This window comes from Phaenicophaeus curvirostris, chromosome 1, assembly GCF_032191515.1.
Source record: "Phaenicophaeus curvirostris isolate KB17595 chromosome 1, BPBGC_Pcur_1.0, whole genome shotgun sequence".
In the NCBI taxonomy this organism is placed as follows: Eukaryota; Metazoa; Chordata; class Aves; order Cuculiformes; family Cuculidae; genus Phaenicophaeus; species Phaenicophaeus curvirostris.
In genome coordinates, this window is record NC_091392.1 from 47,679,258 (window position 1) to 47,706,239 (window position 26,982).

The 26,982-nt window shown below is 40.8% G+C and overlaps 1 protein-coding gene across 1 annotated transcript in view; it reads right to left on the reverse strand.

Moving 5' to 3' along the window:
* Positions 1–26,982, reverse strand: part of PTPRR (protein tyrosine phosphatase receptor type R) — a 149,175-nt gene that overhangs the window by 48,546 nt on the left and 73,647 nt on the right. Inside the window, exons 4-6 of the mRNA XM_069857441.1 lie at positions 26,583–26,738; positions 19,087–19,197; positions 9,636–9,898 (exon numbers count right to left, since the gene is read on the reverse strand). Coding sequence (XP_069713542.1) covers positions 9,636–9,898; positions 19,087–19,197; positions 26,583–26,738 — 530 coding nt within the window. The remainder of the gene's footprint in view (positions 1–9,635; positions 9,899–19,086; positions 19,198–26,582; positions 26,739–26,982) is intronic.

Here is a 26,982-nt window from a genome sequence, read left to right on the forward strand (position 1 = left end):
CCACCTGGTGGAGTAGACACAGACATCCCTGCTTTGGATGTTTGATGACAGAAATGAAGCAGAGGCAGAGAGGAGCTGAGGAAATCAGTGACTGGAAAACTGGATTGGAGTTTAACCCTCTAGCCAAACAGTGCTTAAAAAACCCTTAAACCCACTGCTTGACAAGGCAGGGGGATTACTCACACAACTCAAATTACTCATATGCTCAGGGCAACAACGGCCCATCTGACCCTAGGCCTTGAGAAACATTTAAATATTAACACGGATATTTCCTTTCAGCTTCTTGTGCTGTATGTTACTTTTCAAACTATCAGCTGGACGAATCACTGCAAAACCACCAAAACTGTCTACCAGATGGCGGCCACTGATTAATTTGTCTTAACTTAAGCCAAAAAGGAAGAAAATGCGATGGGTGGAGCAGTAAAGACAAGCACAATCAACATCCGACCAAATAGGGTTTCCTGTCACCTTGGGAACTGCGGTTTGGAATTGGCACTGCGGTTTCCTGTGTACAAGCAAAAACCAGTAGCAACTGGAGTAACAAGAATAAACGCCAGATAAGAGACCTGGGAATACAATAAAATTTTTACAAAATTCCTGACTAAACCTCACAAGATGGTAAAGAAAAAGGCATGGGGAGGCATGGGCTGCATGCTAAATGGAGCACTCGCCGGCATCTGAGCGGACTACAAAGTTGCAGCAGAGTAACTTCTCCAAACAAGGGTGGGTGAATTTGCCTGAACTATCCACTCCCAGAAATGAATGTCACATGTTTTGAAGAGCTTTTACTTCTTTGCAAGAGGAAAAAAAATGGATGTAGGACAATTTAAAGCAGAGATAGAGCTAGGAGTGGAAATGTACCATCTACCAAAGTAGTTTGCAAGAGGTGCTAAAGAGAAAGGGAAACAGACTGTGGGTCTAAGTTTGGGTGATGGTGCATAGTTATTTGTATCTATTTATGTAGATTGTAAACCTCACAGAATTTTGTTTCTAAGAGCGCTAACCACAGCCAAAACACCTTAGCAGCCGGGAGTCAAATAGTTAAAATATGGTTTTTTAAAGGGTCTTTGTTAGTCTGGTGCCTGAGTTCACTTCCCCTCCAGAGAAAGGGGACAATTCACATTCCTGTTCTCTTCCTACACTGCAGATAAGCAAAGACATCTGTAATGGGTTGGACAGAAAGGACGTTTGTGCGACTCGGAGGTCCAGTGCTTGCAAAGTTTTCAGAGTGACTGTGCAGTAGCAGAAATGTTACACAAGTGCAAGTTGGAAGTAAAGCATTATTCTTGCTCTAGTTATGAATCCATGTGCTAAAACAAACATCTTGGGCACTGAGCAGGAGATCCTCAGAGTTGGATCCCACTTCGTGTTCACTGTTACTTAGACCAGTTTCTCCCACCACAGCAGGGTTTTCAGCCCTTGCCTTTACCCTGTCACTCAGAGTGCAGGGGGCAGCAGTCACGGTGTCGCCTTCGAACTAGTTGAGATGGCCTGAGGAGGAGGGAAACCACAACATCAGGCTGCAGGAAGACCCTGTGCTGAAAGAAGCATTACTAAAAGGCATGTCCCATAAGTAGCCGCCTACAATAGGGGCTGCTCCCCTCATTTCAGCTGCTACACCATCTGTGAACTTCTTTATGTGCAAGTTACATCTAGAAAAAAGAAACTGAACAGTGCCAGGAAACAATCCCAGGCACTGAAACTTGGTAATCAACATTGCTGTTTTTCAAGCCTTGCAGCCCTGGCTTGTTTTTAGCCTTTGCCTACAAGAATGATCCAAAGAAATTCACTGGCACAGTTTGGAAACCAGCACATGCACAAACCGTTCCTAGTAGGCAGTCTGCATCCAGCCCCTGCTCTTTTGGAGGTAAAAAGAGCTTGGCAGCATTTCTGGGTGTATTGAAATAATTAGCACATCTTACAGCCGAGACTTTTATTTTTTTTTTTTTAAACTGTGGTCACTCTTCTTAAATGCACAGATAGTGACATATGGCACTTCTACTGTCTTTCAGGTTAAGGTTCTCATCTTTGCTACATCTCTTCAGACGAACACACCAGCCAGACAGTCTCTATCCAGTGGTTAGGAGTGCGGCTGGAGGAGGTTGACGTGGCATGTGTAAAGAGTCGATGACAGAGAAAGGCTGGAGCACAAATATTCCTGCCTCCCACCTCAAATTCAGTTTACTGGCTCCTGGTGCTTTGAAAATTCCTTCTGATAGGCTATCACCATAATATTGTTCTCCAGCTAGTGCTTTTTTGTTGGCACATAGCTGCGCTTTGAACAATTACACTGTCATTTTCCTGAAAACAATCCCTAAGATTTAAATTAAGAATGCAGAAAGCATATTCAGCTCTACACAATAGGGTAAATTTATCCTCCAAATCTATGCAAAGCAAGTATATTTTAGCCAGGAAATTCCAGGCCCCTTCCTGTAAATATATTAAGGTCCCATGCTTGTGTCATAAAAAGCAAAATGTGGCATGTTTACAGTACTCCAACTGCAAGGTGCTACAGTCTGAATATTACTTGAAATGATTAATCATGATGGAGGGTTTTGTTTAAAGATAACACACTAGCACCATATTTATACTTGCAGCAACTGTGCTTTGTGATCTAAAAATCAGAACAGAACCAGAGTGAATTGTTGGCATTTTTCTTATCTATTGAACGAAAATTTGGTTGAACAGTGATATCCTGATATGCAGCTGTCATTATATTAAGGAAGCAAAGAGCACATAATGTTTTTTACTGTGTTTCTAACATTTCCTATGAGGTTGAATCAAGATGCTTATTTGGTATACTGTCTTGTGAATATAATGATTCATTTTAATGGATATATTCTTTTTCTAACACCAGGAAAAACTGTATTACAGTTTTATTTATCATCCATAGTATTTGTTATCCAGATGGCAGTTGACAGGGCACAGAAATTGTTTAGGTGGCCAGAAAAATAGCTTAATTTATATGCCTATGCAGAGTAAATAATAAAAGAGTTATCAGTATTAACGTAGGAATTTTCCTCCAAATTTGAAGTCCAAACTGTTTACAATTTTATTTGTAACGGTGTCAAAAACAAGATGTTGCTGAAGAAGGATGCCAAAGGCAGGCAGAGAACAATATTTTTTCTCCTTATTTGTGTGACTACATACATGAGTACCTCTCGCTAATACATTCCTGATTCAAACTTTATCGTTTGGAGTCAGTTCCACAGCATACTACAGGTTATATGAATTCAATTAAAAAAAAAAAAATGTATTGCCTTTTTTTTTTTTCCATCAGAATCTCTCTTTTTCTCATATTACAGAGAAGTGGATGGGGTGAGCATTTAGCAGCTTTACAATGCATATTATTTTAACTTTGATTTCATTATACTTACTTCACTATGCCTACTGAATAGAACTGGAGAAAAGAATTGTGCTGTCAGTTTACAGGCAGCTTCAGGATAGTAAGAGAAATCTTACTGGTTATATTCCATTAACCATGGCATAGGTGTTTTATGGTATTACTGTGCTTTGTTGGGAAAAGTAACATCACACACGGTCCTTACAATCAGAGTTTAAGCCAAGATTCAGTGCTATTATATGTGTAGGGAGTTGCATTTGACATTTAGGTGATCTTCCCTTACTATTTTCTATTCCGATGCCTACTGATTTTCTCTGGAGGTTGTAGACTTGGTTACCCACTTATCAGTAACCTGCAACGGTGTATGGCTGAATGATGTCAGCAAGCAGCCCTCTCCCCTCCAGGTTTGTTCATGCTGGCATTGCTTGCCTTCCCTTCCACAGACTATCTTCTGTTCTCCTGTGTCCCAGCAGTGCTTCCATTGCAGAAATATTTTTAAAAATATTTAGTATTTCACTTGTCTGCGAGATTTTTGCTCTATTTGACAAACTTTTTGTTGTTCAATTATATTCTCTGCTCCCTTGTGTTTATTTGCAGAGAATAAAACCTGAGCATGTAGCATATGTAAAATGTTACTTAGTCTGAATGAGATGTGCATTCCCCTAACACCTTGATATCTAAGCAGGAGGAGGTTTTAGACAGAATAATTTTCTAATGAATATGTAACAGTCTGAAAAAACACAATGCTGTGATTTTTACCACTGATTATTTAGATGTAATGTACATAGCTTTAAGGCATCGTGGCTCTGATGGAATAGAAATGCTTGCAAAGACTTTCTAAAGGAGTTTAGAGGAAGTGGTTAGAGACTTGCTTGCCCAGCTAGACACCCACAAGTCTATGGGACTGGGTGGGATCCATCCAAGAGTACTGAGGAAGCTGGCGGATGTGCTTGCCAAACCCCTTCTCATCATCTTGTAGCAGTCCTGACTGACTGGGGAAGTCCCACTGGACTGGAGGCTGCCTGATGTTGTGCCCATCTACAAGAAGGGTCGCAGGGAGGATCCAGGAAACTACAGGCCTGTCAGTCAGACCTCAGTGCTGGGAAAAGTCATGGAACAGGTGATCTTGAGTGCCATCATGAAGCACATGCAAGAGAACCGGGTGATCAGGCCCAGTCAACACGGGTTCACAAAAGGCAGGTCTTGCCAGACTAACCTGATCGCCTTCTATGACAAAGTGACTCGGCTGCTGGATGAGGGAAAGGCTGTGGATGTGGTCTTCCTGGACTTCAGTAAAGCCTTTGACACAGTTTCTCACAGCATTCTGCTTTGGAAACTGTCAGCCTCTGGCCTGGACAGGCGCACACTCTCCTGGGTGGAAAACTGGTTGGATGGCCGGGCCCAGAGAGTGGTGGGAAATGGTGTGAAATCCAGCTGGAGGCCAGTGACAAGTGAGGTTCTGCAGGGCTCAGTGCTGGGTCCAGCACTGTTCAATGTCTTTATCAATGACCTGGATAAAGCCACTGAATGCAGTTTGCGGATGACACTAAGCTGGGTGGAAGTGTCGATCTGCTTGAGAGCAGGGAGGCTCCAAAATGATCTGAACAGGCTGGACTGCTGGGCTGAGTCCAATGGGATGAAGTTATCAAGGCCAAGTGCTGGGTCCTGCACTTGGGGCACAACAACCCTGTGCAGTGCTACAGACTAGGAGAAGTCTGTCTAGAAAGCTGCCTGGAGGAGAGGGACCTGGGCGTGTTGGTCGACAGTCGACTGAACATGAGCCAGCAGTGTGCCCAGGTGGCCAAGAAGGTCAATGGCATCTTGGCTTGTAGGAGAAATGGCATGGCCAGCAGGTCCAGGGAGGTTATTCTCCCTCTGTACTTGGCACTGGTGAGACTGCTCCTTGAATCCTGTGTTCAGTTCTGGGCCCCTAACTACAAGAAGGATATTGAGGCTCTGGAGAGAGTCCAGAGAAGAGCAATGAAGGTGGTGAAAGGGCTGGAGAACAAGTCTTATGAGGAGCAGCTGAGGGAGCTGGGGTTGTTTAGCCTTGAGAAGAGGAGGCTGAGAGGGGACCTCATTGCTCTCTACATCTACCTAAAAGGAAGTTTAGGAGAGGAGGGAGCTGGCCTCTTCTCTCAAGTGACAGGGGACAGTACAAGAGGGTATGGCCTCAAGCTCCACCAGGGGAGATTTAGGCTGGACATCAGAAAAAAAGTTTTCATGGAAAGCGTCATTGGGCACTGGAACAAGCTGCCCAGGGAAGTGGTTTAGTTACCATCCCTGGAGGTGTTTAAAAGATGGGCTGGTGAGGTGCTGAGGGGCATGATTTAGTGTTTGATAGGAATGGTTGGACTCGATGATCCTGTGGGTCTTTTCCGACCTTGTGATTCTGTGATTCTTTGTTTTTTAAAATAATTTCCCACATTTTCTTTTTTTCCAAGTACTTTTGCATGTCAGATAGTGACTAATTTGAACAAAACAATATATTGTGCACTAGTTACTTGAAGTACAATTGCCCTAGTCATAAACAGTACCACAACTAAGACTCATAGAAGCTGTGGCCAAGGAAAAAGTAAATTCAGTTGTAAAACTAGTGAATACTGTGCTAGTGTGGTAACATATTTATATTTATATTTATATTTATATTTATATTTATATTTATATTTATATTTATATTTATATTTATATTTATATTTATATTTATATTTATATTTATATTTATATCACTGCTATGCTTTTGTTTTAATAACTCATTCTTTGTTCTAAGAATTTTCAATGCTTGGCATGTTGTAATTAAATCTAAAATACCACATCCCACTTTGCCACATCCTGATTTTGGCCGAGACCACTGATATCAAGATGAATTCTGAGCCAACCAGCAGAAAAAAATGAAGCCTATAGAAGCCTAACTAGAAAAATAAACACTGATGTAATGTTCATGGATATGCTTATGGAGGAGAAAAGGATTGTTTACATCCTGAATTCAGGTGTCAGCGCTGTGATGCTGTGACAGTTCATCACTGAAGGCACCGTGCACACCGGGCACCTGCAGTACCGCCCAGTGCCTCTGGGTGTCGCCCTCCCCACGCCCGCTCGACGAGACACCGGGTACCGTCCGCAGCATCCCCCGCATCCCCCCCGGCATCCCCGCATCCCCCCCGGCATCCTCCGCATCCCCCCATGGCATCCTCCGCATTCCCCACCGGCATCCCCAGCATCTGGGGGTGCAAATGCTGCCAAGCCTGGGGTGTCTCGTAGAAACAGCTGAGTAAGAGCCTTTTCAGAGACGCTGAAAGCAACGCTCTAGTCTTTGGAAGCGTTCATTAACAATTTGTTTGACTCTGTACCAGCCAATTCTATTCCTGTTAAAAATGGAAAGGGCTCAGAGGGCCTCGTGCTGATGTGGTGGTCTGTGAAAACTGAGTTCCACCATATTTTTGCATTTAGGTATCCTTCTCAAAGCAGCACCTCATTTGCAGAAATGGAAGAACTTGAGAAGCAGGCATCATCCAGCTTTTCTGCCTCATCTTTCAGAGAGACTGTCACAAACTTCCCTCCTAGATGTCTAGGTACAGCAGTTGTCTCACTGCCTGGTTTGGCCCATGGTTCATTGATTTCTTTTTCATAGAATCATAGAATCGTAGAATAGTTTGGGTTGGAAGGAACCTAAAAGATCATCTAGTTCCAACCCCCCTGCCATGGGCAGGGACGCCTCCCACCAGACCAGGCTGCCCAAGGCCCCATCCAACCTGGCCTTGAACACCTCCAGGGATGGGGCAGCCACACCTTCCCTGGGCAACCTGGGCCAGGGCCTCCCCACTCTAATGGTGAAGAAATTCTTCCTATTGTCCACTTTGAATCTGCCCCTCTCCAGTTTATACCCATTCCCCCTCGTCCTATCACTACAAGCCTTTGTGAACAGTCCCTCCCCAGCTTTCTTGTAGCCCCTTCAGGTACTGGAAGGTCTCTATAAGGTCTCTTCAGAGCCTTCTCTTCTCTAGGCTGAACAACCCCAACTCTCTCAGCCTGTCCTTGTATGGGAGGCCCTTTTTGAATAGACATTTTGCTCTGGATTGTACTAGACATTTCATGACTACGGATCACGCTTAAGGAATCAAACCAGAGTTTTTTGATATTTAGACAATACCCCTCAGGAAGCACTGTCAAGCCATCTTGCCAAAGGAGTCTCAATGCTAAGTTTGTCAAGGAGCCCACATATCCACAATTATTTCCCAAGAGCTTCTTCTTCCAGCAGAAACTAAAATCAGGGTAGCAAACATTATTGAATAGTCACACAAGCTGTGGCTATGAGCAGGAGAGGACCTCCAGGCTTGTTCCCACTCCATACTGACAGGAAAAGAGCTACATGCAGATTGTGTTGTGCAGAGTGCTGCTTTCAGTGTGCAGACCCATACTGTAATTTCCACTGCTCCCATGTGCAATGAGGTTGGCTGGATGGCCCTAGGGTGCCCAGTGTGAGGTTGATGTGGGGCAGATAAGCGGAGAGGGTTTTAAACTGTCCACATACCTGTCCATTAGATGATGTATGAGGCAAAACACATTGCTGCATTATTACATTTTGTCTCCAAAATTTATGTATTTCTAAATGTGCGTAAAATTGTTCATGGTACAGGGCATAGTAAATAAAAGAAATGCACATATAATAGCTGCTTATTTCAGAGGAAGAGAATACAACCTTTTCCTTAAAGTTCTCTCCTGCACATCCCCAGACCTTCATATCACAGAGGTGGAAATAAATTTAAACCACCATTTCTTAGAAGTGGACTTGGGCTGGTAAGTTGTAACTGTGTTAAAGACTTAAAAAGGACTGCAGAATGGGACATTATCACAATTGCTTTCATTTTTTCCACAATGGCATATTACTGTTCTTTTACAGTAGAAACAGAAGTGCTCATAATAAGCTGAAAGGCCTGGTTTATTTGATCAAACATCAGGTTTAGCCTCCCTTTTGTATCTTAGCTCTCCATTTTGACCTAACTGAGAACTATGTTCTTCCCAAGCATGAAGTTTTGTTTAGCAGTATTAAATGCTGAGTTCCTATCTGTGGTGGTAGAAATTAAGATGCTAGATCAATAATTTTTTTCTTTGTTTGAGCAATGGAAAAGTTTCTTCCCCACTCTTTAAGTACTAACTCCCTCTACAAATTCTTTCACCCCAATCTCTCTCAGTTATTATGTTAGGTACTAGGTATTATAAACTAGCCATATGCTCCCCATGCTTGCGTACTTTATTTTTAGGCTCTTCTGGAATGAGAATCTCTATCAAAGCATATTCACTTGTTTCCTCCACTCCTTATTTTTATAGCTGCAATGATATCACTACATATTTTATGACAGCTCTGCCTTTCGGCATCCTTACTCATGGAAGTTTCAATTCGTCTCCTTCAGTCCTGTCTGGGGCTCATAAAGCCATTGATAAAATCTATGTCATTGAAATTCCATGGTTCAAGCTGAATCAGGGTTGCTGCTTAACTCTGAGAGTCCTCACAGACAAGGTCTCCTTGCTTGGTCTCCTTTTCATTCTGATTTCCACATCATATCTGCATGATGTCTGTTCTTTCATTTATCAACTGTACCAGAGTAGAAGAGTTCAGCTGCATGGCTGCATGCTACGTTAGTTATTCAGAGCACTGATGCTTTATGAAAGCGGCCTGCAGCCATCAGGAAAGAAATTATATAGCTTTCTAACAGGGAACAGACAGATGTCAGTGTGCATTCTCATATGGGAAGAATAACTACTTTTATAAAAAGAGTACTGGCCCAGTTTTAAAGGTGGAATGAGTGGCAAGATTTGGTACCCAAGTATTTCTGAGAAGCTGCATGCAAGGGTTGGTTTCTCTTTTCACTTTTTTCCCTTTCTTTTCTCTTTTTTTTGTAAAGACTTTAGCCCTTGGACTGTAACTCAGTCCTATGGAAAGCTGGATTTAAGAAGAAAAATTATCTAAAGGTGATATTGGAAACACTATATGAAATTGGTAAGTGGACTCATAAATATTTCTTCTTTTGAAGTTTCCCATGTGCTAGGGACTCCCTGGCAATAAGAATGTCCTTTGCTGACAAAACATAACCAGCCCTTGTGCCCTCTGCCAAGATCTCCAGGATCAAAACAAGCAAAAAAAAAAAACAAACAAAGGAAAATGACAAATTATTTCTACCTCACTTCTCAGATCTCCACCTGGCATAGTGTCTCATTCATTGACAGAAGAAAACACAGCAGCACGACTATAACAAAGCAGAATAAATCTTGAATGCGCTGGGCACAATCCTACCTTTCCTGGAGTCCCACAGGTTTCATTCTGAAAGGAGATGGGCTGGCACACAGGGGAGGTTTGAGCTCAGGAACACATTGACCTTGAGGGTCCACTACCACATTGACAATCTTTGGAGCCTGTTCAGGCTGGACCATTTTGTTAGAGGTCTTATATCCAGAATGAGATGTCTGCAGGGGAAGGGGTGAGAGGTGGATCTCCTGCTTCTTTTCCTTCTCTTGCCTGAGTGACAATTGTATCTTCTCCTTCAATCTGTACAGAACCTACAGAAAAAAGGGGAAAGCCCAATTTCAGTTTCCTGGTAAACAAGGCAAGAAAAGTATCAGAAATCCTGGATAAGATTGCTATACGTGGCTTTCACTCCTAGAAGGTTATCCACAAATTGCATTACATGACGTTTCCCACAACAGGATAAATATTTCCATTACATAAACCACAGTGTGTACAAGCGGACGGTAGGGGTTTTAACAGTTCTCATTGTGAGCCAGTAATTATTTGCAATACCAGCAGTTGCATTATTAAAGGAGCAAATAACACAGAGTGAAAAATAGTTACAAAAGACACAGTGAAGAAGGAAACACTGGTAAATAGAGTAATTGTAGGAAAACTGGTAAGGACTTTAATACAAGAGAGATGATGACACAAAATAAAATAGAGGCTCAAGATATATCCAGGTACTTGTTTCTAATTATAGCAACCTGAATTTGTTTTAGAGCAGGTGTTCTTAAAAGCTCTTACTCATTTTCCATGGAGCTGATGGTTGAACAGAGTAATTTTACTAGGCCACTTTTGTAATGGTAGGCTGCTACTACTCTGAAATACTCCTCTGGATAAGGATATCCCTCAACATCTTCAGAGAAACATAACATGTTCTGGAATGAAGCTGAAGTGTTGTGTAGCCTATAAAGCCATTTAAGCATCTGTTCAGAAAAGCATATATTACAATTACCAAGACACTGATGTCTAAACACACTAATACCTGGTTTCTCTGTTCACCTATTGCTTATGAACTTGAATGTCAAATACCTCTGGCAAAAAACTTTTCTGAAGTTGTTCTGATCCTTTTTCAGGGAACTCCATGCTGATGTTGCTGTACACTAGCTTTCCAAGGGCTGGTGAGTAGTGTGTGCTTGGTACTGTCACTCAAGAGGAACCTGTGCTACACCTATTTAACACATCTTAGCTCTCATGAAGGGAATGCAAAAAAAATGATTCCTGAATTGTAGTTGTGCCACTTTCAAAATGTGCCTAACAAGTTGTGAAACTTATGAGAATTACCATAGTGAGTATTGTATGTGGGAGTGGGTGAAAGGCACTTACGCAGCTTTTTGGAGGTGTCTGCTTATACCCTTATACCTTCTACTCTGCTTTATCTGTTGCTGTAAAGCATTCAAATTGAATCCTGGTTTGCAAAGCCACAAAGACAAAGTCTAGACCAAAGCATTTTTCTGCTGCAAGTCAGCTCTTTCACAACTATTACCTCACTAGTACGACATAAATATCTATCACTCCCTAGCTCTCCAGTGAAGACTGGATACATCTGATGAGTTTGTTTTTTCAAGGATTAGCACTGGAGGTTTAGCTGGAAACTGACCTAATGTCATTAGCAATACACCCATTAAACAAGACTTAGCTACATAAACCATCTGTTCATTCAGAAGAGTTTAGAATTAAATTGCATGGATATGATAAGCTGCTCTTTGCCATTATTTTGCAGAAAAAACCCAGCCCTACTGTGAACCAAGGGCACAGATATCAGCAAAAATAAAACAGTGGCTTGAAATATTTTAATCCTCTTTTCCTCTAGTGATTGCTTTAGGCTTATTTGTTTCTGGTAACCCACAGGTATACACCTCAGACACTCTCAGTCATGAAAATATCAACCATACCTTCTTTTCACAGATACATTTTGACATGGTTTCATCCCTTGGAGACCCATGGAATTATGTTTTTAAATTCAAAAAAACCTGGATGAGTATTATTTAATATTCTTCTTAATACTCTCACATTAGACCCTAGAAAATGGTCAGAAGTTGGAAAAAAGCTGAAGAACCATATTTGATCTAAAACCTAACACAATTTCCTTAGAAGAGGTGGTCAGGGCCTTCATATTTTAATGAATTCCAGGTGAAAGTCAAACAAACAGAAATGGACAAAAAGACAGCAGTCAGCCCAACCACCAAGCTCTGCCAAGAGAACAACTTAGATGTAGCCGTATTTCAAATCAGTTTAAACATATCAGTTTCCACGGACGGAAACAGGTATGAAGCCCTTAAATTAAGAAAACTGACGTTTTACCAATACTGCACAAGATTCATTGCAGGGATAACCAACAAGCATGGAGGAACTGAACACAGAGAGTACTATTGGACACATGAAGTGGGACAACTATAATTTTGTCATACATTAAGCCTAGAGTTCAAGACCACTGTCCAAAAGGACTTTTTGCCTCCTCTTTGACTTAGCGTATATGGAAGGATGACAGGGTGCTGACAGCACGACATTCACTCTTGATATCTCTGCTCAGATTTCTGCAAAGGAAAGCTGACATGCTACATGCTAGCTTGGCCAGTACCTTCTATATACCCATTCAAACTACATGTGAAAACTACTGTTATTCATCTTCAGAGCCCAATATAAAATCCCAATAAGATTACTATGTCTCCCGAAGGAAGATCTTGGCAATGGTTATGTGGAGCAGTGATATAAAAACTCATCTGCCTGAAGATATTTAGGGCATCCAGGACTGTATAGTAAAATCTCACAGAAATAATGGAAATTAACACTGTTCACTCTAATGAAAAATATTCTCTCTAACAAGTGGTTACCAACATGTGTGTGAGGCTATGTGAGCACCTCTGCATGAGCAGAGCTATTGTGTGTGTATATACCTGAGAAAACTAACAAAATACCCGCCAAATACTGGGCAAGGGATGAAAGAATAAAAATGTGACAGATGTTATTTGCGTTCTTTGATGGATTACTGGGAGACATTTGGATATTGTGCTTTAAATGCACTATAAAAAGTTCCACAGAAGCAGAATAAAACAATTCAGACAACCTAGGACTTCTTTAAACAGAATTCCTCAATTTCAAATTGTCTTAAATACTCTTGCAGTATGTTTAGTATATGTATCTTTAATTTTACTTTAAATTTCTAACCTTGTAAAAGCTGAAGTTGGTGGGCTGATATTAGTTAGTGGTATATTTTCTAAAAGTACAGTGCTTTCAGAAGTCCTGCATCATTTTATGTGTCCTGAAACTTTTAAATTTAGGAAAAAGTGACATTTTGTATGAAAATTGGATGCTGAAATGCATTTTTTTACTATCCAATATTCTTCTTGTTAAAGAAATTCCAAAATACAATAACGAAGCTGTAAAAATAGGCATAATTTAAGTAGCTATCTCCACAGAAGATAAAATAACTCTTCATAATTCACAGAACAGCCAAAACAGTAGTAAAAATCAAGATTGCCACAATTTTTTGATAAGGCAAAGTTCATGGAATCATCAAAAGATTTGGGTAGGAAGGGAACTTTAAAGATCACTAAGTCCAACCTCCCTGCCATGGGCAGAAACATCTTTCGAAGGTCAGGTTGCTCAAAGTTCTTGTCTTTCATTATTTGAAATGCAGAAAAATCCTAATTTTTTATTTGTTTTTTTAAGTAGGAAAAAGAAAAACATTTGGAAAACCCTCTTATCACATCTAGTTACAAATATTCCATGAATTGAAAGTGATACTTCCAGACTACTCCACAGATACATGATTTTTTTTTCAAAAAGGCTATGCAAACATAGTGGTTTCTTAAAGCAGGCAAAATTACTAAAAAATATCATAGCAGATAATTTAACCCACTGTCAAATACTGTGTTATGTATTAAATTCGGTAATGGCTCAACTATTTCTCTGCCTACATAAAATAAAAAATACATTGACACATTTTACACATAGGAGCACTAAAAATATTTATTTTTACTTAGCACTTTGCATAACATACATACTTTATAAATGATGTATGATGTTCACAGTGGTAGTGAGTCCATGGTTAGCCCCACTGATGGGGATAGCAATGAGCTATGTGTTCAAGAAGAAGAGAAACGTCTATGGGCTCTGAAAGAGGGGACAGGCCTCTTGGGTGGACTACAGGAGGGAAGTGAGATTGTGAAGAGAAAAAATCAGAAGGGCTAAGGCTCAACTAGAAATCAGATTGGCAAAGTCTGTGAAAGATAACAAAAAATCTTTCTATAAAGATATAAATAATAAAAGGAGGACTAGGAAGACCATACAGTCCCTATTGGATGCATAAGGAACAACAGTGACAAGGAATGAGGAAAAGGCTGAGGTACTTAATGCCTTCTTTGCCTCATTCTTTAGTTGTAAAGAAAGTCGTTCCGTCTGTGTACTAACCCAGGAGCTACAGGAGCAAAATGAGGCTCTCATGATCCAAGAGGAGGTGGTCAGAGCCTTGCTAGCCCGACTAGACACCTACAAGTCTATGGGGCCGGATGGGATTCATCCAAGGGTATTGAAGGAGCTGGCGGATGTGCTGCCCAAACCCCTTTCCATCATCTTCCAACAGTCCCAGAACACTGGGGAAGTTCCACTGGACTGGAGGCTGGCTGATGTTGTGCCCATCTACAAGAAGGGTCGCAGGGAGGATCCAGGAAACTACAGGCCTGTCAGTCAGACCTCAGTGCTGGGAAAAGTCATGGAACAGGTGATCTTGAGTGCTATCATGAAGCACATGCAAGAGAACCAGATGATCAGGCCCAGTCAACACGGGTTCACAAAAGGCAGGTCTTGCCGAACTAACCTGATCGCCTTCTATGACAAAGTGACTCGGCTGCTGGATGAGGGAAAGGCTGTGGATGTGGTCTTCCTGGACTTCAGTAAAGCCTTTGACACAGTTTCTCACAGCATTCTGCTTTGGAAACTGTCAGCCTCTGGCCTGGACAGGCGCACACTCTCCTGGGTGGAAAACTGGTTGGATGGCCAGGCCCAGAGAGTGGTGGTAAATGGTGTGAAATCCAGCTGGAGGCCAGTGACAAGTGGTTCCCCAGGGCTCAGTGCTGGGTCCAGCCCTGTTCAATGTCTTTATCAATGACCTGGATGAAGGCATTGAGTGCACCCTTAGCAAGTTTGCAGATGACACTAAGCTGGGTGGAAGTGTTGATCTGCTGGAGGGTAGGGAGGCTCTGCAAAGGGATCTGAACAGGCTGGACCACTGGGCTGAGTCCAATGGCATGAGGTTTAACAAGGCCAAATGCCGGGTCCTGCACTTGGGGCACAACAACCCTATGCAGTGCTACAGACTAGGAGTAGTCCGTCTAGAAAGCTGCCTGGAGGAGAGGGACTTGGGGGTGTTGGTTGACAGCCGACTGAATATGAGCCAGCAGTGTGCCCAGGTGGCCAAGAAGGCCAATGGCATCTTGGCTTGTATCAGAAACGGTGTGACCAGCAGGTCCAGGGAGGTTATTCTCCCTCTGTACTCAGCACTGGTGAGACCACTCCTTGAATGCTGTGTTCAGTTCTGGGCCCCTCCCCACAAGAAGGATGTTGAGGCTCTAGAGTGAGTCCAGAGAAGAGCAACGAAGCTGGTGAAGGGGCTGGAGAACAGGCCTTATGAGGAACGGCTGAGGGAGCTGGGGTTGTTTAGCCTTGAGAAGAGGAGGCTGAGGGGAGACCTCATTGCTCTCTATAATTACCTGAAAGGAGGTTGTAGAGAGGAGGATGCTGGCCTCTTCTCCCAAGTGGCAGGGGACAGGACAAGAGGGAATGGCCTCAATCTCCACCAGGGGAGATTTAGGCTGGACATTAGGCAAAAATTCTTCACAGAAAGGGTCATTGGGCACTGGCAGAGGCTGCCCAGGGAGGTGTTTGATTCACCTTTCCTGGAGGTGTTTAAGGCACGGGTGGACGAGGTGCTAACAGGCATGATTTAGTGTTTGATAGGAATGGTTGTACTCGATGATCTGTTGGGTCTCTTCCAACCTGGTTATTCTATGATTCTATGACTTCCACCTATGATGAATATCTCCTCCGATGCAAGAGACTCCCATACCACAACAAGGACTAGCTGAGTAAAAACACAGAAAAACCTCAAAGGTACAATTTACAAGTCCGAATTTAGCTCACGTGCTGCTGTATCTCACTATTTAGGAATACACTGCACAGTAGATTTTTATGTATGGAGGTCAGATATTTATTAAATTCCAGCCAAGCATTAAGAAGCTTAAAAGCTGTTAATGCACAGTGCACTCTTAGCACAGGGAAACATCACGGTTTGTAAGGTCCAGTTAAAAGACAAAGCTGCATATTTTGCAATTTCTGTGGAAATTACATATAACAAAGCACCATCAGTGACAATCCAGCTGCCTTACACTGAACATTGTTAATGATCATAATTATCACTTGAAATACTTCCTTCTCCATACTCTAAAGGATACTTCCAAGTCTTCTATAGATGCAGGCTAAGACTTCTGCTTTGAGACCCTCTAAACTACAAATAACCACCCACAGACAAACTGGTGCCTACCCTGCTAAAAGAGGCCTCATTTTATTAAAAAAAAAGAAGCCTCATTTTGGTGGTCTCATTTGACTGCTACAGCCAAAGCCACTTAGAATAAGCCTTAATGCCTTAAGCTAAAGCTGAATGGCCTGACAGATAACGGCTGAATTTAAAAGACTGAATTTGTACTTTTCATAAATCTGCCACTTTGTCACACTTAAAGTGGGAAGAAAACCAATGTGCACTGCATGTTAGTCTTCTAGACTGCACATACTCCCTGTATCAGCAGGTCAGGGCAAAAATCTGAAACACTGTCCTTTGATGTGATCTAAATAATATCCCATGTAAAGATGCAAGTTCACCTGGGAGAGGACAGAAAAGCCTTTGATTCAATCCCTCACAGGTTGGACAGGGCTCTGAGCAATGTTATCTATTTAAAGATGTTCCCGCTCATTGCAGAAGGGCTTGAACTAAACAACTTTCATAGAATCATAGAATCATAGAATCATAGAATCATAGAATAACCAGGTTGAAAGAGACCCACCGGATCATTCCTATCAAACACTAAACCATGCCTGTTAGCACCTCGTCCACCTGTGCCTTAAACACCTCCAGGGAAGGTGAATCAAACACCTCCCTGGGCAGCCTGTTCCAGGGCCCAATGACCCTTTCTGTGAAGAATTTTTTCCTAATGTCCAGCCTAAATCTCCCCTGGTGGAGCTTGAGGACATTCCCTCTTGTCCTGTCCCCTGTCACTTGGGAGAAGAGGCCAGCACCCTCCTCTCTACAACCTCCTTTCAGGTAGTTATAGAGAGCAATGAGGTCTCCCCTCAGCCTCCTCTTCTCAAGGCTAAACAACCCCAGCTCTCTCAGCCATAAGGATCCCTTACGGATCCCTTCCAACCCACACTATTCTATGATTCTATGAATCTATGATTCTATAATTTCCAGCAGAAAGGACTGCAGCATCACAGTAAATACATCTGGAAGAGAATTCAAGGAGTTTACTACTTTGCTTCTGCCCTAATTCCAGATCAGCTACAACCAAACTACTCCTGACAGATGCTTGCCTAAAACCTTAATGGGTGAAAACTCCTGAGCTTCCCCAAGCAATGCACTTCAGGGTCCAGTGACCCATGTGATAACAAAGTTCTTGCTAATGAGTCAACCAATTCACTCCTTCAAAAAAAAATTGCTTTTTTTTTCCTATCCCCAGTGGAGAAAGTATTGTCTTCTTCCTTACTACAACCTTTGAAACACTGGGGTACCACACTTGAGAACTATCATGTTTCTCCTTGCTCTGCTTTCCTCTGTCATAAGTAAACCAAATTATTTTATGTCTTCTGTGTCTCTGATCGCTCTGGTATCTCCTCCCTACCATAATTGTTCGATGTTTTCACAAGTGCAGTACCCAAAAGAGAACATAGAGAATGAGTAAGATGTGATACAATAACCAAATTATTATCAAAGCCAAGTCGAACACATAACTTAGAGGTTCTATCCTCATTTATACATCCCAGGTCAAGAACTGTATTTGTATTTTCAACAATCTAATGTTACTTGCTGACTTCAGTGTGTCCTCTGCAGTACTGCTGGAACTTTTCCTACAGAACTGTAGCTTTGTCACATATTTTGTACACTGTATTAAAGTACATGATTAGAGATCTTGTTCCTACTAGGCCACATTCTTGTTATTTCTTACCTTTTCTCCAGCACCTTAAGACTATTTTAAGTTCTGATACTGTCCTCCACACTGTTTACAATTCCCCATGCCATCTAAATGTCCAAATAATTAATGAAAACATTTTGCAGGACCAGGACAAGGGCAGACAGCATTTACTATACCTTTCCTGTTAAACAGCCCATAATGACCAAAATATCTGTGACTTCAAAGTAAAAAGTTTGAGTAAAAGTTGGAACTTCTTGAGTTATGCTGCTATTTTTGAGTGAGATGGCATAGAGAAATGGAAATGACTAGGAAGGAGAGTTTAAATAAAGCAACATTTTTTTTTTGTAAGACAATAAGTGCTTTTCAAATCTTAGGGAGACTTTTAAAGCTTGAATAAGATTTTGTTATAAATTATCACTTATTAAAATCTTCAGCTTAAACATTCTTTTCCATCTTAAGGTTATAAGTGGACAATCCACCTAGGCTAAAGAAAACTAAATGTGTTTGAAAGCAAAATATCTCAAATGATTCCAAGATACTCTGAGTTCATAAACACTGAGAATTGTCAAATAATTCGGTAAACTCCTACATTTATAGAATCATAGAAGAAATATACTAGCCAGTAAAGTAAAACATGTGAGATACAACACTTGAAAAATGCAGAAATTTTGCTAGAAATGTCAGTGGTGGAATAGTGTTATTCATCTTCTGTGTGACCCTTGCACATTCAGTGTATTATGAGTATCTCTAATGCCCAGAAACCTGGCCACTGAACCCACATTATGTGAATGGAGAAGTTGTTAAAAAACACAATCATTCCTTCATGTACTTAGTAGTCATTTCAGTTTAAAATTTATATATTTGGTACATGAGCATTGACACACACTCTAAGAACTACGCATTCACAGTATTGTATCAGTATGGTGTTGTTTTAACTATCCAATAAAATTGAAATGTGACTTCAGGGAAGCTGGGAACTTAGTAAGAAGGTTGAGAAGGCATCACTCACAGTTACTCTTCAGATTTAAGAGTCTATTACTTATTTCTTCAGCTTCCTTCTAGTTATACCCTTCCGTTGGACTAAAAATATTTCAAAATATGTGGTTCTTCAACCTTTGGTTTCAGAGCATTTTGACTGACCAACTCTTAGCTTGTAGTTGAGTTTTTAACAGCTCTGAGAGCACACCTCTCATAATAAAGAATGTATGACTCTCCTTAAAACTGAGAAAGGCATCAAGTAAAGAACAGCAAAAAAATTTAAAAAGGAAACTTACCATGAGACAAGTTACTAGAATGACAAAGATGCTGAGAAATATGACAACCGCATAAAATCCTTCTTTGCTCCATAATTTGTCTGCTTCACGCTGGCCTTGCAAAACATTTTTCTTTTTTAAGCAAGAAAACAGAAAGAGGAAGATAAGTTACACGTAGCGTACACAGATTAAATAGCTCTCATCAGGCATTAATCATCCTCCTCAGTGTTGTCATAGTTCACATTCCACGGTACATGACACTCAATTTGAACAGTGCTATTTGCATACCCACCTCAGCTACGCTCCCCACTGGTCCTCTGTGTGTCTATCTGCATACATGTGAACCAGGGGTCACAACAGTACACGAGATAATCTGAGACCTTCTCTGTGTCTGCTGAGATAAACCCCCATCAGGAGTCATGGGCTGGTTGAACGTAAGCAAACAAGACCCACGGTCTTTCGTGGAAACAATCTGGCTCATCGGATAAAAGGGCAGAGCTCCTGCGTGGGCTGTGGGAACCGCTCGCCCTGCCTCTTTCTCCCCATTGCTTATCTCCAGCCCCACCACCCACATGTCAGCTTCAGGACTGTTTACACTTGACACAGGAGTAAAGAGCAGGTGACTTGCTGGTTTACCTTCATGAGCTGGGGAGTCCTGACATTGTATCCTGACACTGTCATCTTTAGGTAATACACACACATACATGTGCATATGCAAAAAAAATCTGATTATGCTGAATGTAATCTCATTATTAATCTATCTATAATTCTGATTATGCTTTAAGTAATCTCATTAACTTTGGGTTCCTGCTGACAGTACATTTCTAGAACAGCTGTGCACACTAAAATTTCCAGAACTCATGGGGAACTTCTGGGGAGTACAATATAATAATAATAATAGCTTTTTTTTTTGGCTTTATTGCAGTGTACAGAGTTGGTTGGGCTATTAAATTAGCAAAACTTCAGTATGTTTCCAAACAGAGGTTTAGTTGTAGAAACAGGGTACATATACCTTCAGTCTAACTGCAATAGAATGAAGTATATCATTTCATGTTTACATGACAGCAGTTCAGTGGACATTGCTATCCCAATTTTCAGCTACTTGCTTTTCTTTCCTTAAGTGCTTTTCTTCAGTACAATTCTTAGAATGAGTTAAAATTACTTTCTTAAATTCTGGTTACCACTATAAATACTTAAGGTCTTGGTGTTTCCCTTTCACTGAAATTCCCCAATGGCTTTAATTAAACTTCTTGTTTAACTCGTGAGTTGTCTTTCCATCTCAAGGTGGCATTTTTTTCCTCTCCAGAGACATTATGTAAGAGGTCTCAGAGTTTTCCATGGAGGAAAGAGTTGCTCCATTTAAAGATGAGTGCCTGCTCACTGGACCTGTGTTACCGCAGGGATCTTCTAGCACTGTAGTTACTTCAAAGTCATCTTTGCTACTGATTAGACTGTTTTTTCCAAAAGTTAATATGCCAAGCAAACTCCTTTTGTTCATCAGCCTTCCAAACATAGTAAGTTCTGAAAAACTGAATTAATGTGGAAAGGCTTGTTTAGAAGGAGGAGAGCATGGCCTGGGGAAGACAGGACAAGCTGAAAGAAACATGCTGCGTGTTGGATCCAAATACAGTTTTCATAGTTCTTTCATCACAGGTTTGTTCCCTGGTTGGTTTGAAAAGGGAAAAGGCAATGTAGATTCAAGACAATGCAGTCACAAGGCAACTCACGGATCATACTGCCATGAAACGCAAACATTTAGAGAAGTTTTTGGCTGTATTTGGTTAATTTACAGGGACTTTTTTTTTGCTAAAAAAGAATGTGTGGGTACCACCAAAAGTTGGCTGCTTTAGAACTGAAAGCATGAATAAGAGTTTTCTTTGGAAATCATAAACCTAGAGACCAGAGTGGAAATCCTTTATACTCTCCTGCTAAATTAAAGAAACAGGCCTTGTAAAATTAGTGTGTTTGTGTGTGTGTAATCACACAAAGTTTCATGATCTGGGCCTAAATGTGCTGCAGGTAGCAGCATGTTAACAAGATTTCTTAAGTGTCAGACATCTGTTTAGTGAGCACAAGAGCTTTTGAAGATGAGCTAGAAACCTTGCCAAATACTTCGCAAAAATGGTTCCTAGACATATCCATAAAGCGTTGCCACTCTAATGGGGCACTCTCCATGCAATCTGCTACCTCAGCACAGCAAGGTTTTTCTGCCATGCTCACAGCACAGGACTCGGGTCCCATTACTGGCTCAGAGCCCAGAAGTGCAGCTGCTCCACACTCGGGACTGCTCCTGTTAAGCTCCATGGGAATCCCACAGCAACAGTAGCAGCTATCAACCACAAACCATTTGACCCTTGGTAAGTTACCTAATGGCTTTCCTGTGTTTCACATTTCTAGGGAGGAAATCTAGCTAAAAAGCAGGAGTTGAGGGAGAACTGGCCATACTCACCTTTTGTAAGTGAGTAAATGGGGGTTTTGTACCTCTTCACTGAAAGGACAAATACACTAAAATGTAAATAAAGAGCTAAAATGACTTTTTGACTCAATGGTTTAGAGACTATAATTAACTCTAATTCATTAGAGTTACAAAACTTTTAAAAGATTTTACAATAGACTTCATCTAGAGAATTGAATCTAGGAGAATTAATCTCTGTCTAATGGTACCTGTGGTCAGGATACATTATTCCCTGATTTGTCTTTCTAAAAATAAACTTAAAAGAATATTAAAAAATGCTGTAAAAAGGGTAAAAAATGGTATGCCTCAGCTTTAACAGGTCTAACACACTATTTTGAAACACTGAAGAAGTATCCTTACTAACCAAGGAAATCTGTCCCCTATATCTAACTGAGGAGTATGCATGACAGCAGAATCATTACTTAAGCTGCTCCCTAATGACAAAAGAGGCTGCAATCTACAGTAACTCAGTCATTTCATGCCCACAGCAAGTAATTGCTTTCTGAAATGTCAGTGCTGTTCATTCAGAACTTTGTTCCTTGTTCAGGGAGAACTGATAAGAGATGGCAACTGCCATGCTCACTACAAATTGTTGATGTCCAGGAAACAGAAACTCACAGGCTGAACAAATGCTAAGGAAAAAAATCAAAAAAGAGAGAACTTCTCTTTGATGATCACAGGCAATGAGCTCCCCACATGGAGATGTGTAGTGTCTCAGCTGACAGATGTTACTCCACATCTCTGTCATTCAGTTGGGTGCCTTTTCCACAAAGACTTCTGGATAGTTTTTGAGGGGTGGGAATGTGCCACTGCCATCACAGGGCAGGAGGATAAATTCAAGCTAAGCTGCCAAAAGCCACAGCTGATAAAGATGGGGGGAACACTGGAGCAGGTGGACTGGTAGAGGAGTTCCAGTAGCTCAGCCAATATCAGGTCTCAGAGCAAATCTGACTACAGAGAGCGGGGCTCATCATCCTGTATATCGTCCCACAGTGTTTGACTGCAGTCTCCAAGAAGTCTCCACAATCAGGTGAGTCATTCAGGCAGAATTATCCAGTTTAAATTTAACATAACTGAAGTTAGGAAAAAATCTGTGACTGAAATATCCTGCTAAGGTATCAGGAGTTGCCAGGAAAGGTAAGTCTTGACTGGAAGATACGCGAATTTGCAGTTTGTGTCAGTTAACCCCAATTAGTTTCTTGGGCTGAAACACTAATGAAAGCACGACAAGCTGTAGTTCTGAGCTCAGAGGAAAGCTTACAGGGAGCTGAGAATCAAACAAGACCAAAAAGGGTTCATTGAAGTTCATAATCAGTTGCTTTGCTTTTTCTTCTATTTTAACTATGTTAGCTAAGTCAGTTAGGAATGTCTGCCAAGAAATCACTTCCACTTCCAGTGAAAACATGCAGGAACATGGGTGACCTCTCAGACTTCCAGACCACTGGATAACAGCCACCTAGCATCTCCTATGACAAAGAATCCCCAAAGACTCTACCTTATATGTGTGTGCAATAAAGTGTTGTGATTTCATGTCAGAGTGGGCAGGCTTGTAGGGCTCCTGTCCCTGTTGCGGTGCTCTGCTTGCAGAGCTCTAATGCTACATCTGCCTTGCGTGACCACAGGAGCACGTCCCTGTGCTCTGTTTTGTGCCTGGATGCCTCTGCCAGTGTAGGCTGTTGTAATTTCTAAGCTATTGGTTTTGATCACTTGTCCTTACAATGACTTACAGTTTCTGTATGCTTTAAGTGCATGATTAGTTCCTTTGATTTCTTCTCTAAGAAATTAATATTGTGCACTTGAAAGGCAACTCACAAGGAGGCTGTAATGGTACATTTTGGGATTGCATAATTTTGGCATGAACTCTGTAAAATTCTCCTCTAGTGCCACAACTACCAGCTGGCAGTTAGCTTATCTCTCAAAACACAGTGACCCTTACTTTACTCACTGTAACCTCAGTTATTTTTGTCATTCAAAACCAATTCAAGTTCTGTTGTGCTCTGCTAAGTCCTGAAAGCCCATAGTATTTCTTTTTTACTCTGAGCACAATTTAACATTAGGATGACATTAGGATGCCAGGATTCCTACACCATAATAGAATGAATTGCCTGAATCATTGTGCTTAGTCCCATCAACAAGCAACAATTCAGTAATTTGTTCTGGGGAGGTCTGCTCCTGGCCCTGTTTCACACCATGGAGAAGAAAATGATCCTAATTCGCACTTCAGACACAAACTGTAGACTGTAATAAAAGAGCAAATAGCTACAATAGGCCTTTGAAAGAGAAAGGACATATGGAAGGTCTAGCCATTTCCTTGGATCCCTGAAAGGGCAATGACTCCGTAAAATTAAATTTTCACATTCCCGCAGGTACACAATCCATTCTGCAATAGGCAGTCAAAGACTCTAGTGGTTCCTACAGCAAAAGCAAAAAGGGAATCTGCTCTTTCAGCTACTGCAGAATAGGAAACTAGGATATGAATTTTGAGTCAGCTGGTTCAACTGAAAATAGACTAATCGGTGATTAATGCATCAGCAGATGTGAACTGTCAAATTATTACTGGAATGAATGGAAATGTAGTTCTAGTCACCTACATCCACTGAGAATTTTGCTGCTTATGGTAGTGCATGGGTTGAAAGTTTTCTGCTGAAACATTAAGCAGAGAGCTTCAGTTTTCCACTTGGGTTTTCCAGCATCATAATGGTAAAGTTTCTTAGAACAGGGTAATCTCCTGCACCATTAACCCTCTCAGCTGGGCATCTAGCTTAAGCTAAACCTTGTTAGAAAGAGTAAACTAAGCAATCTCAGGAGAGGTGTCTCAGAGACAGGATGAACTGCCTGCTGAACCTATCTCCTTTTGCTTATTGTAGAGAGAGACAGCAGACTTTCAAGCTTTAGGCAGCTCATACTGAAATAGGCAGCTAAAAAACAAGATAAATTCCAACCCTAACATCTCTGTGTCAGCCACCCCCCTTAAAAGATGCAGATGTTTCCTTTCTGCACAGGTACGCTTACAGTGTACATGCAATACTGTTTGTGAAGCATTCAGAATTTTTGGTTGGAAGAGTACAAATTATTAGTTCAATTAAGTTTTATAGCTCAGGAATATGCACACGCAATGGGTAAAATAATGTGGAAAAGCTCTGTAAATCTTTATATATCTTCCTTGAAAGGTTTGCCTGTTTTGATTTTCTTTGCTGTTACTTCGTTTGGCACAACTTGTTCATAGAGCAAGTTGAGAGAAGAGTAAATAACTGGTTAGTGGTTAAACACGTAAAGATTATATTTTGTTGCCTTTTAGCTGCTGTTTTCTGTGAAGTCTTACACATATAAGCAATTTATTGAGATACAATAGGAATACCTACTAGCATAAAGCTGCATGATTTCTGTTAGAATCAGGACCTTCACTGTATAATCTGCTAGCAACTCAAATATTAAAATAATCTCTCATTTCTCCAACAGTATTAGAAGGAGTTATGAGTCTGCAAAACTTTCATTCTAATACTACTTTTCTAAATTATTCCATCTGGTTGTCCATTTTTTTCCCCCTGGAGAAAAAATGCAAATATCTGAGCATTCCAGATTATTGAAATGTATCTAACCCAAGATGAGATCTTGAGCTCAGCACTGTGTTTTTATTCCAGCATCTCTTCATAGCTTGATGACATTTCTCCATTCATCTATTATTCATAGACGTTTTTGTCCTGTGTCTACCTGAAGTGTTATTTGTAACTGAAGTACTTGGAACAGATAATTGCATCTATCACAACCCTAAGACTCATGTTTCAGTAACAAAGGAAACTCTGACCTAAAGGAAGCTTAGCTCAGGTTACTGATGGGTTATAAAAAGACCTGATTTGACATTTGGCCAGCACTACTCTCCTTTGTTTTGTGTTAGAACAGCTAAAACCTGAGAATCTGCTCATTTGCATAGTGGCAGGCTGCTATAGTAAAGCATATGAAATTACATTAAACCGGCCTTGATTTTATACTGCAATTTGTTGTTTTTTTTTTTACCAAAGATAGATTCTTGAACAGAGTTAAAATACTTAAAATGAGCAAAAGCTTTTCTAATCAGTCTAAATACCAGTGAATGCATCAGGCAATAACAACTCAGCGATGGCTCAAACGTAAGTTAAGGTGTAAAAATATTAGGAACTCTTTACCAAAAAGGATTATATTTCCAAAACAGTGGACATAAATGGCTCCTTTGTCAAAATGGGAGCTTATGTGGAAAATCCCAGTTCTTGACAAAATGTTTGAAGTTATTTGGAGCTCACGCTAAATTATGAGATCTTTATATGAAGGTGAAGGCTTCTAGAACACTAAATATAATGCAGTGTGATGTGACCATGTCCGTGAGCGTAATAATTTCCTTTCTTAAAGGCCTTCATTTTTTTTTATTTGCTATGCATAACTCAAGTGGTCAGCCAAAATTATTAAAGATGTCTGTCTCATTGGTAGCATTTAGGACACTGGAGATGATTGTGCAGTCTCTGTCTTGAAATAGATTTTTTTTTCAAAAAGTGGATATAATCATAAAATTAATAGCTGCAAGTATTATTTTTGTCCTCCTTTTGGAGCAGGTAAACAAAAGAAATCTCTCACTTCTGAGAACAGAAAGAAGCATGGGTGCAATATATGAACTCAGTTTTTCAAAATCACATTAGTCACAAGTTACATGGATAGTAATGCTCACACCTGATACCTGCATTTCATTTTTGTCTCTACTGAAATTGTTATACATGCTGAGCCATAAGAATAGACCAAAAGTGCTAGGACCCACTTCCTTTAAGGCAATTGATACACACTTAGGATCTAAACTCTGATTTCAATGGTAAACTATCTCTGTAAGGAGCTCATGGATATTAATGCTTAAATAGCCTAATGAAGCACTATTAAAGTAATTTAACAGGGTTAACTGTATAACTGCCTTACAGCAGTAATGCCATCTTAGCTTATACATTTCCTGCTTCATGCTTAAGAACCTCATCCTGAAAACTACCAGGGATGTAATAACTGCCTAATCTGTAACAAACTACAGACAATGAAATTAACAACCAACCTCAGGGGAGACCTCTGTTATTCCGAACTGGGATAGACTCTGATGCAAAATGTTGATATTAAGGGAACGCAGGACTTCTTCAGACGGGAGTGCCTCGGAAATTCCTGGCTTTCTGTTCAGTGGGGACACAAACAGTTCCACACAGTTCTTCTGCCCCTAGGAAAATAATAAAAAAAAACGCAGAATCATAGGAAGGGTATGAGATTGAATAATCTCTGCTGTTTATAGATTGTAACTATAATTCCAATAACAAAAGCGTGTAGTACAAAGGCTGCAACCTGCTCTGTGAGGACAGTTTACCTAGTTCCTGACTCCATAAATACCAGCTGACTGTGCAAGAAAGTGCAAATACCATACATGGGTGTGCCTACTTTGTCTCATTCACTATTGGCAAAGTGCC